Source organism: Lissotriton helveticus, chromosome 2_1, assembly GCF_964261635.1.
Source record: "Lissotriton helveticus chromosome 2_1, aLisHel1.1, whole genome shotgun sequence".
Classification (NCBI taxonomy): Eukaryota; Metazoa; Chordata; class Amphibia; order Caudata; family Salamandridae; genus Lissotriton; species Lissotriton helveticus.
Window position 1 is genome coordinate 108,019,805 of NC_136059.1, and position 13,198 is coordinate 108,033,002.

Here is a 13,198-nt window from a genome sequence, read left to right on the forward strand (position 1 = left end):
GTCACATTAAATATTTAATCGAACATATGTTTAGCAAAGTTGAAGCAGTAGGTGTAAAACTGATATTAACTGCCGCCCCCTGTCTGGTGGGTTAGAATCAGACATTCCAAGATGGCGGCTCAGGTCGCTTCTGGTGTACTAGTCCGTTGTTTGTGTTGGTGTCTGCTGCTGCGGGGAAAGGAATGGCGCTCAAGAGCAGCTGCTGAGTAGCAGGAGTTGTTTGGGCATTAGAACAGGTAAGCGTTAACTATATGTACTCTTGGCAGCTGCTGGCAAACCTTGCAGAACAAACAGTCTGTGCGGATGGCTGAAGAACCATGTGCAGTAGCGTCCTCGAGCTCTGCATTGTATTTCTGCACATCGACTCTTAGGAACCTCAGCATTCAATCTGAGCACGACCCAGGCAGCTTTTGAAACGAGGCACATGAGCTGAAGTCATTGCCGCAAGATCACAGTGAGTGCTCGAGGAGCACACAGGTCTCACGTTTCCCAGCTCTGTGTTTGAGGAGCTGAGCCTGTCTTGAGTTTTAGCTGTGCATTATGGGACTTGTAGGCCTGTTTTACACCTTCATAAAATATTGACTCCAAGGACCATAATGGAAACTAAAAACCTGGCCTAGACCTACATACAACACGCATGGAACTAGGAAACCGGAAGGCAGTTCCTTGGCAGGCAGCTCATAAAAGCACTGGGTACAAACTGCAAGACAAAGATGCACTTGTTTTCTCCAAGCAAAGGAAACATTTAGCAGGTGCGTTGTCCAATACTTTGCCAAGACTCAGATAGGATCCCTGCCTGGATTCCTAATGAGGTAACTGGGCAGGCCAGCATTACACCTGCGAATTCCCTGGGTTCCTGCTCCTCCCATGCCAAAAAGGAAGATCATCCTGGAGTCATTCTGGACTCATCTGATGATTACAGTCAGGCTATTCCTGCAATTATCTGGGGAAGTCATCTCAAGCCATCCTGAAGTATGCCTGTAGGACAAAAAATGTAAACGTGATGACGAACCTAGACTCATCACAAAAACTACAGTAGGATGGTGTTCTGATGATTTCTACTGGCAGGGAGTGATTACCTTTTACAACTCCACGAATACTAATTGACAACTTCAGGATGAGGGAGAATTACTCCAGGATGGGTTCTAGCTAATTTAAGGATGACTGTCAATTATTCCAGGATGATCCTATAACCGCTCCAGGATGGAAGTGGATTACTCTGGAATGATCCCATGACAATTTCTGGATGAGTGTGGATTATTCCTGGATGATCCTATGACAGCTTCAGGATGGCTATTGATTACATCAGAATGGCCCCATTATATTTTCAGAATGAGTGTTGATTACTCTAGGATGACGTGGTGAAAGGGAGGCATGTTTTTGTCCTTGATATTTGGATTTAAGAGGGGACTCCAAGACAAGTTCATCTTCACGGTCTGATGCGTCATTTTTAGTTGTGGATTTTTGATGAAGGACACTAGCCATCCCTGCTAAAAGGGCCAGGTTTTCAAGTTTCTGCAAATTCATCCGCGAACTTGCATCACCAGGCTGAGAAGCTGTGCTTTCAGCATGAGCTTTGTTACCAACTCTTATATAATCCAGTCCACTCTGCTTGGCTTTTTTGTCCTTGCATCTTTTCTCTGCAATTTCTTCCTCTTGTAGTTCGTGTAACACCCTCTTAAGTCTACCAGCGCTTCCCCGATTGCCACAGTCCATTAACATCTGCTTTTTCTCCAGTGCCCTTTGAAGTAACACCTGTTTTAGACCCTCTGTTGTGCCAGAATAGCTTGCAATTATCTCTTGAAAAATATCCTGAATCATTAGACATTGTTTCTTCACTAAAAAAAAATCAAGAGAAAAAAAAATATATTTACATATAAACTTCAAAACAGAAAAGAACACATTGACCACTTGCAATATATCTTCACGCTCTAGCCATAATATATAAATAAAGAGGTATTGATAATAAAGGACAAATGTACAATCTATCCATAACCAAGTAAGTAAGTTTTCCTTAATAGACAGTACACATTGTAAGCCTGAACTTGAACCTCCTGAAAAAAGTTGCCTAAATAAAATAGTTTATCCAAAAATAGCTGCCTTATAGTAGTGCCACAAGCTAAACGTTTCAGTCCTTTTCATAAGTGTTACATTTGTCTCTGGAGAGCAATCCAAGGCATATGTGGGGACATGCATGTTCATTTTTACTGTCCATTATTGGATTAATTAATCACAAATGTAGGTTTTACTGAAACAGGTTGGTAATTTGTACCGTTATCCTGCAGTTGCAAACTTATTATAAAGGTTTACTTATTGTGCTTACCAGATGATTGGAACAGAATCATAGCTTTAAAATCTCTCTCTCTTCGGTGATTGGCCAACCAGCTTCATCTACAAAGAACTTCCCCGGGATTGTCCAAAAGCAGGAAGTCACCATCTTTTCGAACACACACAGAATGATCGCAAGTGAAAAACAGGATGTTGAATGAAGCCATGATTATGTTCTGCTAGATATAAAAATCAGGAATTAGTTTGTGTGTGGTTTAAGTTTCAGAGGTAAAATACAAAGCATATCAAACTGATTAACAGATTTAATTGGAGAAAAGCACCCCAAAAAGTACACTGACCTGGTGCAATTTCTATCTAATATGCCTAGATTGTGGACTACAAAGAAGTGTTTGGGCATGCACTTGTGGAAAAGTAAATTTTGCCATGTTATATGTGCCTACGTGTTCCCCATCCTATGCTATATGTGCATGATCGATATGCATGTATCTCCGTATGATCGATTAAAGACGCAATTATAGTTGTGTCCAACTCTAGTATGCCAGTATCCAGTTCTCGTGAAAGCAACGAGTATTAGGCCTATGTTGCCACATTTTACAGTGTGCACGTTAATTCATTGAATTGTCCCCGTTCCTAGGCCTCAAAAGGGCACGGACACCAGATTCAAGCTCCAGTCTCCTGAACCCTCTCCGAGGAGCGATACAGCCCCCACCTGCATCCCTGACCCTTCACTTACTTCCTGCCTCGCAGTGCCCGGCCCGGCCTGGCTCTGCCTGCCAGTCTGCCAAGAGTATGTTATACTTCTAGTTATCAGTCCAGCCCTCCTTCTCTGCATTCCTAAGCTACTGAATCGCATCAATAGTTTCAGCCATGGTCTAGCCTTTCTGTCTCTATGTAAGAGAAATACTGTATTAATATTCATAGAATATTCTTAGCACACGCAATACATGTAGAATTATGCATGCACCAGTCTTAGTGTCAAGTAGCCTTTGTCCTGATAACTTTTGGATTCTATCAACATGTACTCCAAACACCAGATACTAGATATGCCATAGGTACATGTCGTCCTGACACCGCAGACTTTTAGTCTCTTCTTCTAGTGCAGAAGTCATAGCCCCCAGTTCTTCCTGGTAACACGTCATTGCCCGTTTGCGCGCACCACTAGGTTAAAGGTCCCAGCTGCTCAGGTAGCCCCCTCCATGTTTCCGCCCCATTCATCACACTTCTGTGACGTCCACATCACATGTCTATGTATTCGCCCTGTACACGCCTTCTTGTTACACCCATTTTTGTCCTTATCTTTCGCGACTGCTACGAGTTACGCCTACTGTATTGAATGTAATGTAATTGTTTTAGTATATATACTGTGTACTGTTACTGAAAGTTACCCTTACCCATCCCCATGCCATTCCCATTCCCTGGCAGCTGCCATCCATTCTATTTCCGTGCAGGCTATCCCGTTCCTGTCCCTTCCCTTATGTCTGATTAAAGCCTGTAAGACTCAAGATAGCTCAATAAATAAGAGACAGGATTCGAGGTATCTGTTTTATTCACTGTATTCAAAAATAGTACCGGTAATTAATTATTTATTTACCACACACTGAAGGCCATTGAGGAAATTACCTAATATCAACTTTATTTTTGGAGAGCCAGAGTGTATGCTTAGGTCTTGCTGCTCGGGACAAATAGTAATAGCAAAGTAGAGGCATTATGAGAGAAATAGAAGAACTATCAATAAGTGAACTTTCACACTGGGGTTTGTGACGGGAAATCAAGTTACCTATCCCCGCAGATGCATAGAGAGTCAGATGCCTGCTACCCTCTGCCCACCGGCACCCCCAACATGAAAGGACAAGCGTTAAAAATGCAATAGGTTTCACCTTTTATTAAGCTAAAGATATTAGCTTTGCTAGTAGTATTGTATGTTAATTGTGCAATATGTAATGGCTTTATAAATGAAACAAAAGGCATTACAATGGCAAATACATAAAGCAAAAGCATTGGCATAGCCAATAGGTCTCCCCTCTGGGACCTTTTAAGTGTTTTGCCAGAGGTGTTTGGAAGTTTGGTAAGAGATGCAATTTAACATAAAGGGATCCCATACCTCATCGACACATGCAGTACCCGCAGTTCAAACGAGAAGAGGGCATGGGGAAACCTCTTATAAGATCTCAATCAATGGGGAAGGCACGCGTTACTGCAACTTGTGCGTGCTTCCACCTTATAAATATTTAACACATGATCTGAGGCAGTTGAATGCGAGAAGGGAGAGAGCGCGCAAGGGGGGGAGGTGGGGGAGAGAGAGAAGGAGAGAGAGAGAGAGAGAAGGCGAGAGAGAGAGAAGGCAAGAGAGAGAAAGAGAAGGCGAGAGAGAGAAAGAGAAGGCGAGAGAGAAAGAGAGAAAATAGGAAACATTAATGTGATTTATCTCAGGGCTCGATCCCTCTGCCTCAGTACTTTAGCAGTAGGTCAGGTTGTAACTGGATAATATATGGCTGGGATCGATAGTGGCAGATGTAACAAGACCGGCTTCATTTTTACAGAGATCTTAGCGGTCAAGGTAAATTAGCGCAAACAGGGAATACGTAATTGGCCCTGTCTCAATAATATATACAAACGAGTTAAAAACATTGCATGCACATGGAACGAAACCAGAATGATAGCCTTTTTTTGCGAAAGTAGGTATTGCAAGATGTTGGAATGCGTCGGACTACGTTTCCTAAATAGGGCGTAAACCTCAATCGCCACAGGCAACCAGGCCTTTCAATTACACAAATAGCAAACAAAATAAAGAACCTAAGTTATTTGAAGCATTTATCCTTATGCTTTGAAACGCATCCCTGAAAACTGCCAGTGTTTTAGAAGATGTGCTGCTCTGCACACTACACAGCTTGGGGAACGTGACCAGGATTTCAACAATAGAGCACACATTCATTTAGTAATGAAGGCTAACTACAAGTTGCAAGGACACAAGTAATGCTCAACAATATACAATATATATATATATATATATATATATAATATAAATAAATGTGTTTAGCCTTCTTTGATTGACAACTTTTCAGTAGATCGAAAACTGTTCCATTTGGTCGAGAATCTTGAATACACGCAGGTGCACTTGGAACCAACATGGGACCTACAATATCCGGGCAGTAATTTATTTTTCCTTACGGCGAAGAACTTGCTGTAAAACACATTTTTTAGGCTTTTTGCAATTTTCCACAACTTACACAGGCACGTACTACGTCACACATACACAAAAATACACATGCTCAAACACAAAAGGTGCATATTAAACAAGCAGGCAGGCTGATACAGACAAACATCAAACACACATAATACACACACATTGCAACGCAGGTATTCATTATAACACGTACGAAGCACACACATGCAGGGAGCTGCGTCTGAATTTGCCCCCTTAATGAAAACTCGTGCTTTCCGAAAAATGAGGAAGCTGGTCTGGGACGGAAATTGAGCAGCTGGGACCGAGAGCGGAGGATCGCTGCTCTTTTTTTAACAGCTGCAGCACTTACCTGAGTATACGCTGGAATCGACGAAGGAAGTGGAGATGGAAAAATAAAGAGACCGATGCCAATCCATCTGTCCCTTTAATGGCCATTGCACTCACGGCAGTCTTCGTCCTTGCCGCAGAACAATGACGTCACTTCCGGCGCTCCCCGATGTGCGTAGGCTTTTGCTAGAGGAAGAAAAGGTGAGAGAGCTGCTCTGCATTGAGGATCTGCGGTTCGAGTCCCAGCCAGCCGGCAGATTGATGGTTTACAGTAGGTGATTTTGGCATTGTGTTCGAGGCAACTGCTTTTTAAAAATGCATTTTAGTATTGTGATGGAGTGAACATAGCTGCCAAGGTTTCAGATTGCTATGTGTGACATTGTCATAATTTCACGGTAATAATGAGTGACATTTCAACGAGTATGAGTGACACTTTCTACTGAGCAAAATCAAGCAATGAGGATGAGAGAAACCTATAAATATCGGAAATTACATCCATTTGAACAACAAGAAATTCTAAGGAGATCTTAAAACAGCTGCAAAGCTCTAGAAATGGAAGGAAACTAACCTAGTGCACTTTTAATCTGACTGGACAGTGGCCACAAACACTCTGCATTGGGCAATGCTCAGGTGAGTGAGGCTGAGGCACACATAGGGTACAGTCTGGTTGCTGTTGTGTGTTAAATAGTATGTCCCTTCATGAGAAAATGCAAAGGTATGGCAGACGCTGACACACCCAAAAAGAAATGGTTAAAGTTTCACACAGGCAACAAAAGGGGTGTGGATTTTCATATTTTTTTTTATTAATCAACCATACGTTTTGGTATGAGGAGCACTTCTTTATCAGTTCCCTAGATGAGAACGCCATAATCCTAAACACAAAATCCTGGAGCAAATATTAAAGTCAGAAAAAGTTATGTGTAAAGTGTCTAGAGACTAATGGCAATTCACAATTGACATCCCCCATTTGTAACGTTGAAGGTAAGTCCTAAGCACAAAGAAAGCTATATATATGTACTGTAGCACACACATAAGTAAGAGCTGTCAGGCATACCGCCAATCACAGAGAGAGAATAAGAGAGCTGCACTCGTCGAGAGAAAAATTAGTGCAGGTACATTCAGGTCTATGGACTGTTGCTGGCCTACAACTGTTGCCTAGGCCTCGGTGATATAATAAACCGGGTACAGTTTTAGATAGTTTCTTGCACACGTATTTAAGAAGTACTTTTCAAATCAAATTATGTTGCTCAGCGACACCAATGCATGTTACGAATTTCAGTGCAAAAGTGCTTCAGGATTGTAAATGGGAAAGCGCACGAGCTAATATAATACATTTCTTGTTTTCAATTAATTTAGGAAACAGTCACTGTACGGGATTTCTATTCGGGAAAAACACCAACCTTTCCCTCACAAACTTCGAAGTACGACATCTCAGTACGTACGTCACAATATCAACTAAGAAAAAAGTTCTCTTACCATAATGAGATCAAGTGCCTAGACACCTTCAGGGGTAGCAGGTTACTTGCTGGGTTCCCTGAACGGTTAACACGCTTAACCAATATCTGCCCTTGCTCTTTTGGCACAGCGCTCCATAATTAAAGACAGCTACTCTGATCTGACAGGCCTGCAGCAGGCAGGCTCAGGCCTTGAGTCACCGCGGGTCGTGGTGAATGCGAGTTTGCCGCCCGGTCCGCCTCCAGCAATAGAGTCGTCCAGGCCGTTCAGCTGTCCTGACTCCTTATCTGCTTCACAGACTCTGACGGTCCAGGCTGGCGTGGTTCAATTTCAGCAGCCTGGCCGGTGGGGTCCATCGGGTTTACGAGATCAGTACCACCATGGTAGTAGTGCAAGTCACCACTTGCTCAGCCATTGTACCCACAGGGATTCCGGCGGTCTCGACGGACCGTGACTGAGCCGCACAGCTGTGCAGCACTGCCTGCAGTCTCCCCCGCAGTCCCGATCATCATGGCTGTGCTGACTGACACTGAGTGTGATTACCAGCAGGTGGTCGATCAAGCTGTGCCGGCTGGGCCGGATTTCAATAAAGTATTTATTGCCCCTCTTGCACAGGCCTAGCAGCAGCGCACTTGACTCAGACAGTCTCAGAAGTAAGACTGTTTAAGGGACGCCGGGCGCCGACCGGAAGACACAGCTGCAACTCCTCCAGATGAGTCCCCGGGCTGGCCCCACCGCTTCTGGTCAACCACCTCATTTCCTGTTCCAAGAGGACTTGAGGCCGGATTTCAGGAGCAGCCAAACAGATTGTTAGTAACATTGTAACAACCACTGAGTCGGAGAGAGGCAGAGCACATCTTTAACTATTGAGCTGCTGCTGGCATTGAGTGAAGTCTGCTGCGACCGGGGAGCACACACGGCTATCAGCGCCGGCGAGCTCTAGCACCTGTCAAGTGGGCAGCCATGTGGTCAGTGACAAAATGCGTGACAGTTCATTTCAGTGCGGTGATACGGGAACACCGCACTGAAATGCGTTAGCGTCACGCGGCAGTCACCATGACGACAACGCTTGTTTTCCTTTGCAAGACCTATTCCTCGGGCCATGAGCAGGTCTGTCCGCAGTTGTTTAAAGAGTCTAACAATCGGATTCCACTAAGTGTTTATGGAAATACTCTATGAAGGAAGTGCAGCCTGGGGGTACAGAAAGTATAATAATAATAATCCACATTTGTAAAGCGCACAATCACCCGTTAGGGTCTCAAGGCGCTGGGGGCCGACGGGAAGATTAAGCAAGCTATTGCCCAGAGTCACACGGTGCTGGACTAATCTGCCGCCGGCGCCGGGATCGAACCGTGATCCCCAGCTTCCGGAGTCAGTCGCCCTGGCCGCGGCGCCACACCTCTTCCCTTATCATATCACAGCAGCGCCTCCCGGCATTCCGCATTCATAAAAAGTTTGGGGGTTTGTAGGGCTTTTGGATTTTAGGGCGTACATGGTCATTTTAGGGTTGAGGGTGGGTTTGTGTTTTGGGGGGCCAGGTGTAATTTAAGGGTTTAGAGCATGTTTAGGTTTGGGGTGCGAGGGTTAATTTTAGGGTTTAGGGTGTGTTTGGGTTTGGGGTGCAAGGGTTAATTTTAGGGTTTAGGGTGTGTTTGGGTTTGGGGTGCAAGGGTTAATTTGGGGGTTCAGGGTGTGTTTGGGTTTTGGGGTGCCAGGGTTAATTTTAGGGTTTAGGGTGTGTTTGTGGTGCAAGGGTTAATATTGGGGTTCAGGGTGTGTTTGGGTTTTGGGGTGTCAGGGTTAATTTGGATGTTCAGGGTGTGTTTGGGTTTTGGGGTGCCAGGGTTAATATTGGGGTTCAGGGTGTGTTTGGGTTTTGGGGTGCAAGGGTTAATATTGGGGTTCAGGGTGTGTTTGAGTTTTGGGGTGCAAGGGTTAATTTGGGGGTTCAGGGTTGTAGGAGGGTAGATCCCTGACTATGGTTACCCCCAACTTTTTGCCTGGTGTTTTGCTGGTTTTCTGACTTAGTTGACCTGGGGCCCTGCTAATCAGGACCCCAGGCCCCCTGCTCTCTCTGTTAAAATGGATTCCATGTACCCTAGGTACATATCTGATTGGATACTGAGTCACCTTATCAGCCCCTGTACAGTGTACCTTAGGTACCCAGGGCATAGGTGTACCCAGGGCCTACCAGGGGCTGAAGCATGTATTATGCCACCCCTGGCTGGCCATCCAAAACTGACACAACTGGCTGCTTGACAGCTGGGGGCAAGGTGGTGTAATCACCCTTTGCTTTAGATATAGTATACCTATATCTAAACCTAAAATGGGCACACAGATCTCCTATCAGTCACTCCTATGGCAGGCCTTAACAATCCTGAAGGCAGAGTGCTTGGAATCGTGTGAGATAGTGCTCTGGCATGAGCTGAGCCTGTCTGCGGCTTTCGGGATCTATCACTTAGCCGTTTCCATGATAGCGTCAGACCATATACTCTTAAGTGCCTTATAATCCTCGCAGTTATGGTAACTCTGGTCTGACAATATCTAAACATGTCGTGTAAGGTGTCATACGCTTTGGAATACTACCCCCTCGCCAGTTCTGGCGACGGGGGTAGCATTCCACCCCTCTAGAGGGAGAAGACATGTTGGTAACCTGTAACCCCGGTTAAAGTCGAACATAGCCTCAGCTCCACAAGATGGATGCTGCCACCGAGACACAAGTCTGCCCTCCGGCTGCTGGGAGTCCTCCCAGCGCGGGAGGCAAGGACAAAGGGTTTCCTGCCAGGGGCGGTGCCAGCACCGTCCCAGACAGGATTTTGTGTATCCCAGGTAGGCAGGGTTATAGAGGAAGGTGAATGCAAGTGGCACCCCGGTGCTCACTGTGCATAGGCCGGCTAGAACCAGTTCCAGGGGCACACCAGCCCCTGAGCTGGGGAAAGCCCGACAAAGGAGAGGGGTGTAACCACCCCCCTCCTAGTCCCACCCATAGGGCAGGACTTAGCCGCGTGCCAGCCCCCTTTTGCAGGATAAAGGTAGGAGCAGGCCCCCTTCCAAATCAGATCATCTTTGAATCCTGAAACTACTTTCTACGAAAAGGAACTCAAGACTCTTCTCAAGATTTCTCCCTTGTGACTAAGGAGTAGTCACCCTGCAGCAGCAGGCACCATCCAAGCATCGCGGTTTGCTGTAAGTCTCTCCTCCGGATCAAGACTGCCCCAGCACGACGAGAACCGGCTTCCCTGGCACCTCTGACCTCAACCTACATCATCAGCCCAGCTGTGATCCGTGGGTGTGACGAGACCTCGAGGGACCGGCCATCTTCAGAACTGCACGACGCTTGTCCAGCACGACCACCGAGTGACCCTCGACCGAGTGCTTTGGGGTAAGAGAAGCCCCAGCCCGGAGCAGCTCCAGCACCGAAGTACAGCCCCCCTGCATCCACGAGATCTGCGTGGGGCCCTTCTGCTCTTTGCTGCTCACCGCGTTGTCCAGGTCACTTGCCCATTGGCTAGTGGCCCTTTTACGACGCTCCACGACGACAAACACCGCTGGTCTGGTTGCTCCAGACTGGCCCTTGCTCCCCTCCAACAGAGGAGCACCCTGGACCCTCCTGGTCCACTACAGACGCCATTTTAGGTCCACCGCGTGGGCTTGAATTTGCCAAGACTTGTTGCCCCAATCCTGGGTCCAGCGACGTCGACAGCAAGTACCTTCGTGGGACAGCTCGCACCTCCATCCTGGTCGCCGACAACGCCTCCTGGTCCGAGAGACTGCAGAGCCCAGCAGCACCCACTCACCTGGATGAGGTGACTTCGTCCGGTGCCATCCTGGTGCCCACCTAAATCACTGGCTAGTGATTCAGAACTTGGTCCCCTCTGCTTACAGGTCTTCTTCTTCCCTGATCCAGGCTTGGATCTCCACGAACTTTCTTCACTGGCCGCCTGCCAGCAACTTCTTTCTTCAGGCTCCTGGTTCGTCAACGAGGGTTTCCGACGCACCTTGAACCCTATGCAGCCGCAGCCCCTGGGCTAGGTAAACCGAGTACCCCGGTGCTCCAGCATAGTCCAACACCCTAAGTGTTCGGATCCACTCTTGTTTTCGACCCACCTAGTCGGGTTCGCCCGAGAACAGTAACTTTGCAACTGCTAGCATTCCTAGACTTGTTCCCGCATTACGCGTGAGAGTTCCCACTCTGCACCCGGCGTCCCTAGGCCTCCTGCTTCTAATCCAAGGGTTCAGCATTGTAGGCCTAGCGTTTCTACAGTCTAGAAAAGTATTACTTACCTGCTAGTAGTTTCGCATTCCACTTGTAGAGTATATGGTTTTTCGTGCAAATTGTGCGACTTTCAGTGTTTCTTCAAGAGTTTTGTTGTGTGCTTAGCTCCCTGTCTCATAAAGAGCCAGGGTAGTCTTGTTATAAATAAATATCCTTTATTTTTGATAACAACTTGTTGTTCACTTGGTGTTCAAGGGGTAATGTGATGGTAAAACAGCTGGCTTAACACGCCCTCTAGAGTCTTAGCCTTAGACTGCTCGTATCCATGCTACTAGGATAGCTGGTCTATAAGGTTGACTTACAACCAATCATCAATAAGGGTTGTTTGGACTGATACATAGTGATCACTAGAATAGTGAGCACTGCATATCAGGCCAACTTCTCACAAGGGTGTGTTTGGGTTTTGGGGCTCCCAGCTGCAGGAGGTCAGACGTTTATCTGCAATTCATTGTGCAATCATCCAACAGTTTGCATTTTTCTGGAAAACTGAAACCAAAGTGGTGGACGTGCTCTCTAAATAGACAAACAATTCTTGTTAAAATTACCAGACGCAAAAACATCTTATTGAAAACACAATAGTACCTTTGAAGTATTCAGATGCTTATTTTCATATCACCCCAAAGTCATCAGGAACAATGTCATCTTGTAAAGTTATCAGAGAGTCATTTACAAGTCATCCTCAGATCATCAGGAATAATGACACCTTCTGAAGTCAGCAGATACTAATTTTCACGTCCTCCTTAAATCATCATGAATAATGACACCTACTAGAGTCATCAGGTACTCCTTTTCAAGTCATCCTTTAATCATCACCAATAATGACACCTACTAGAGTTATCAGATACTCATTTTCAAGTCATCCTCAGGCTGAGCTTCTGCAGCTTGACAGCCCAAGGACAGGATTAAATGAACACAGTTACATTACAGAGGATCAAGTATTCCTTGACCGCTGCCCCTGGCAAGGGTTATTAACCCTTATACCTTATTACGTGCCGTAGTGCGTTGGTGTTGGTTGGGGTCAGTAAGATTGGACTTGGCCCCTCCTCGGACCGCTGCTTTTAGCAGGAGCGATGGCTACTCCTTGCTAACTCTCAGGCATATATCTTTCTGTCCTGATGATGATGATGATCCCCCTATTCTAGCCGGGATCAAAACATAGTCAACAACAGTTGTGACTGTTGTACATATGTATGTGAAGTTACTATGAATGTAAATTCCTGAGGTCTGGAAATCTTAAGATTTCCAACCCCCTTCTTACCCACTGCACTTTAATTATAACATGTTTTTCTTTCATATTATTATTTGTTTAATAAACATATTTTTCTATTTGTAGAAAACCTACACAGGTCACAATGTACTGTATAACACTACCATCTATATTTGTTCTTGAAAGGTACCAGGGTCTCTAAAAATAGGTTGTAAGCCCTCGGTCCCTCTCAACTTATAGGGTTCCCTTGTAAACACCTTAGTCCTCCTCGGCACACCATGGCAAAATGATTAGGCTTACCGTAGCTAGAGCACTGAGCTGGGCAATTCTCCAGCAGATGTTCTGTACTGCCACAATTCCTGCATTAAACACCCGCAGGTGATGCAGTAATCTTGGGTCAGGTAGTCTTCTCCCTTGTGGAAACCGTGTCCGCATTTTTCACCTTCCCAATGTGCGGCTT

The 13,198-nt window shown here is 45.8% G+C and overlaps 1 protein-coding gene and 1 long non-coding RNA gene across 3 annotated transcripts in view; one reads left to right on the top strand and one right to left on the bottom strand.

The window, feature by feature from the left end:
* LOC144817769 (uncharacterized) lies at nt 1–5,949 on the bottom strand. Of its 2 annotated transcripts, none has more exons than XR_013606977.1 (3): nt 5,823–5,949; nt 2,324–2,507; nt 1–1,838 (listed from the first exon to the last, which is right to left on the bottom strand). It is a non-coding gene; the product is annotated as an uncharacterized LOC144817769 (long non-coding RNA). The 2 variants fall into 2 exon arrangements; XR_013606976.1 differs by having other exon boundaries at nt 2,324–2,504; nt 5,823–5,934.
* Nucleotides 5,913–13,198, top strand: part of LOC144817768 (putative N-acetyltransferase camello) — a 26,820-nt gene continuing 19,534 nt past the window's right edge. The window contains exon 1 of the mRNA XM_078674569.1: nt 5,913–6,071. Coding sequence (XP_078530695.1) covers nt 5,945–6,071 — 127 coding nt within the window. The 5' untranslated portion in view covers nt 5,913–5,944. The remainder of the gene's footprint in view (nt 6,072–13,198) is intronic.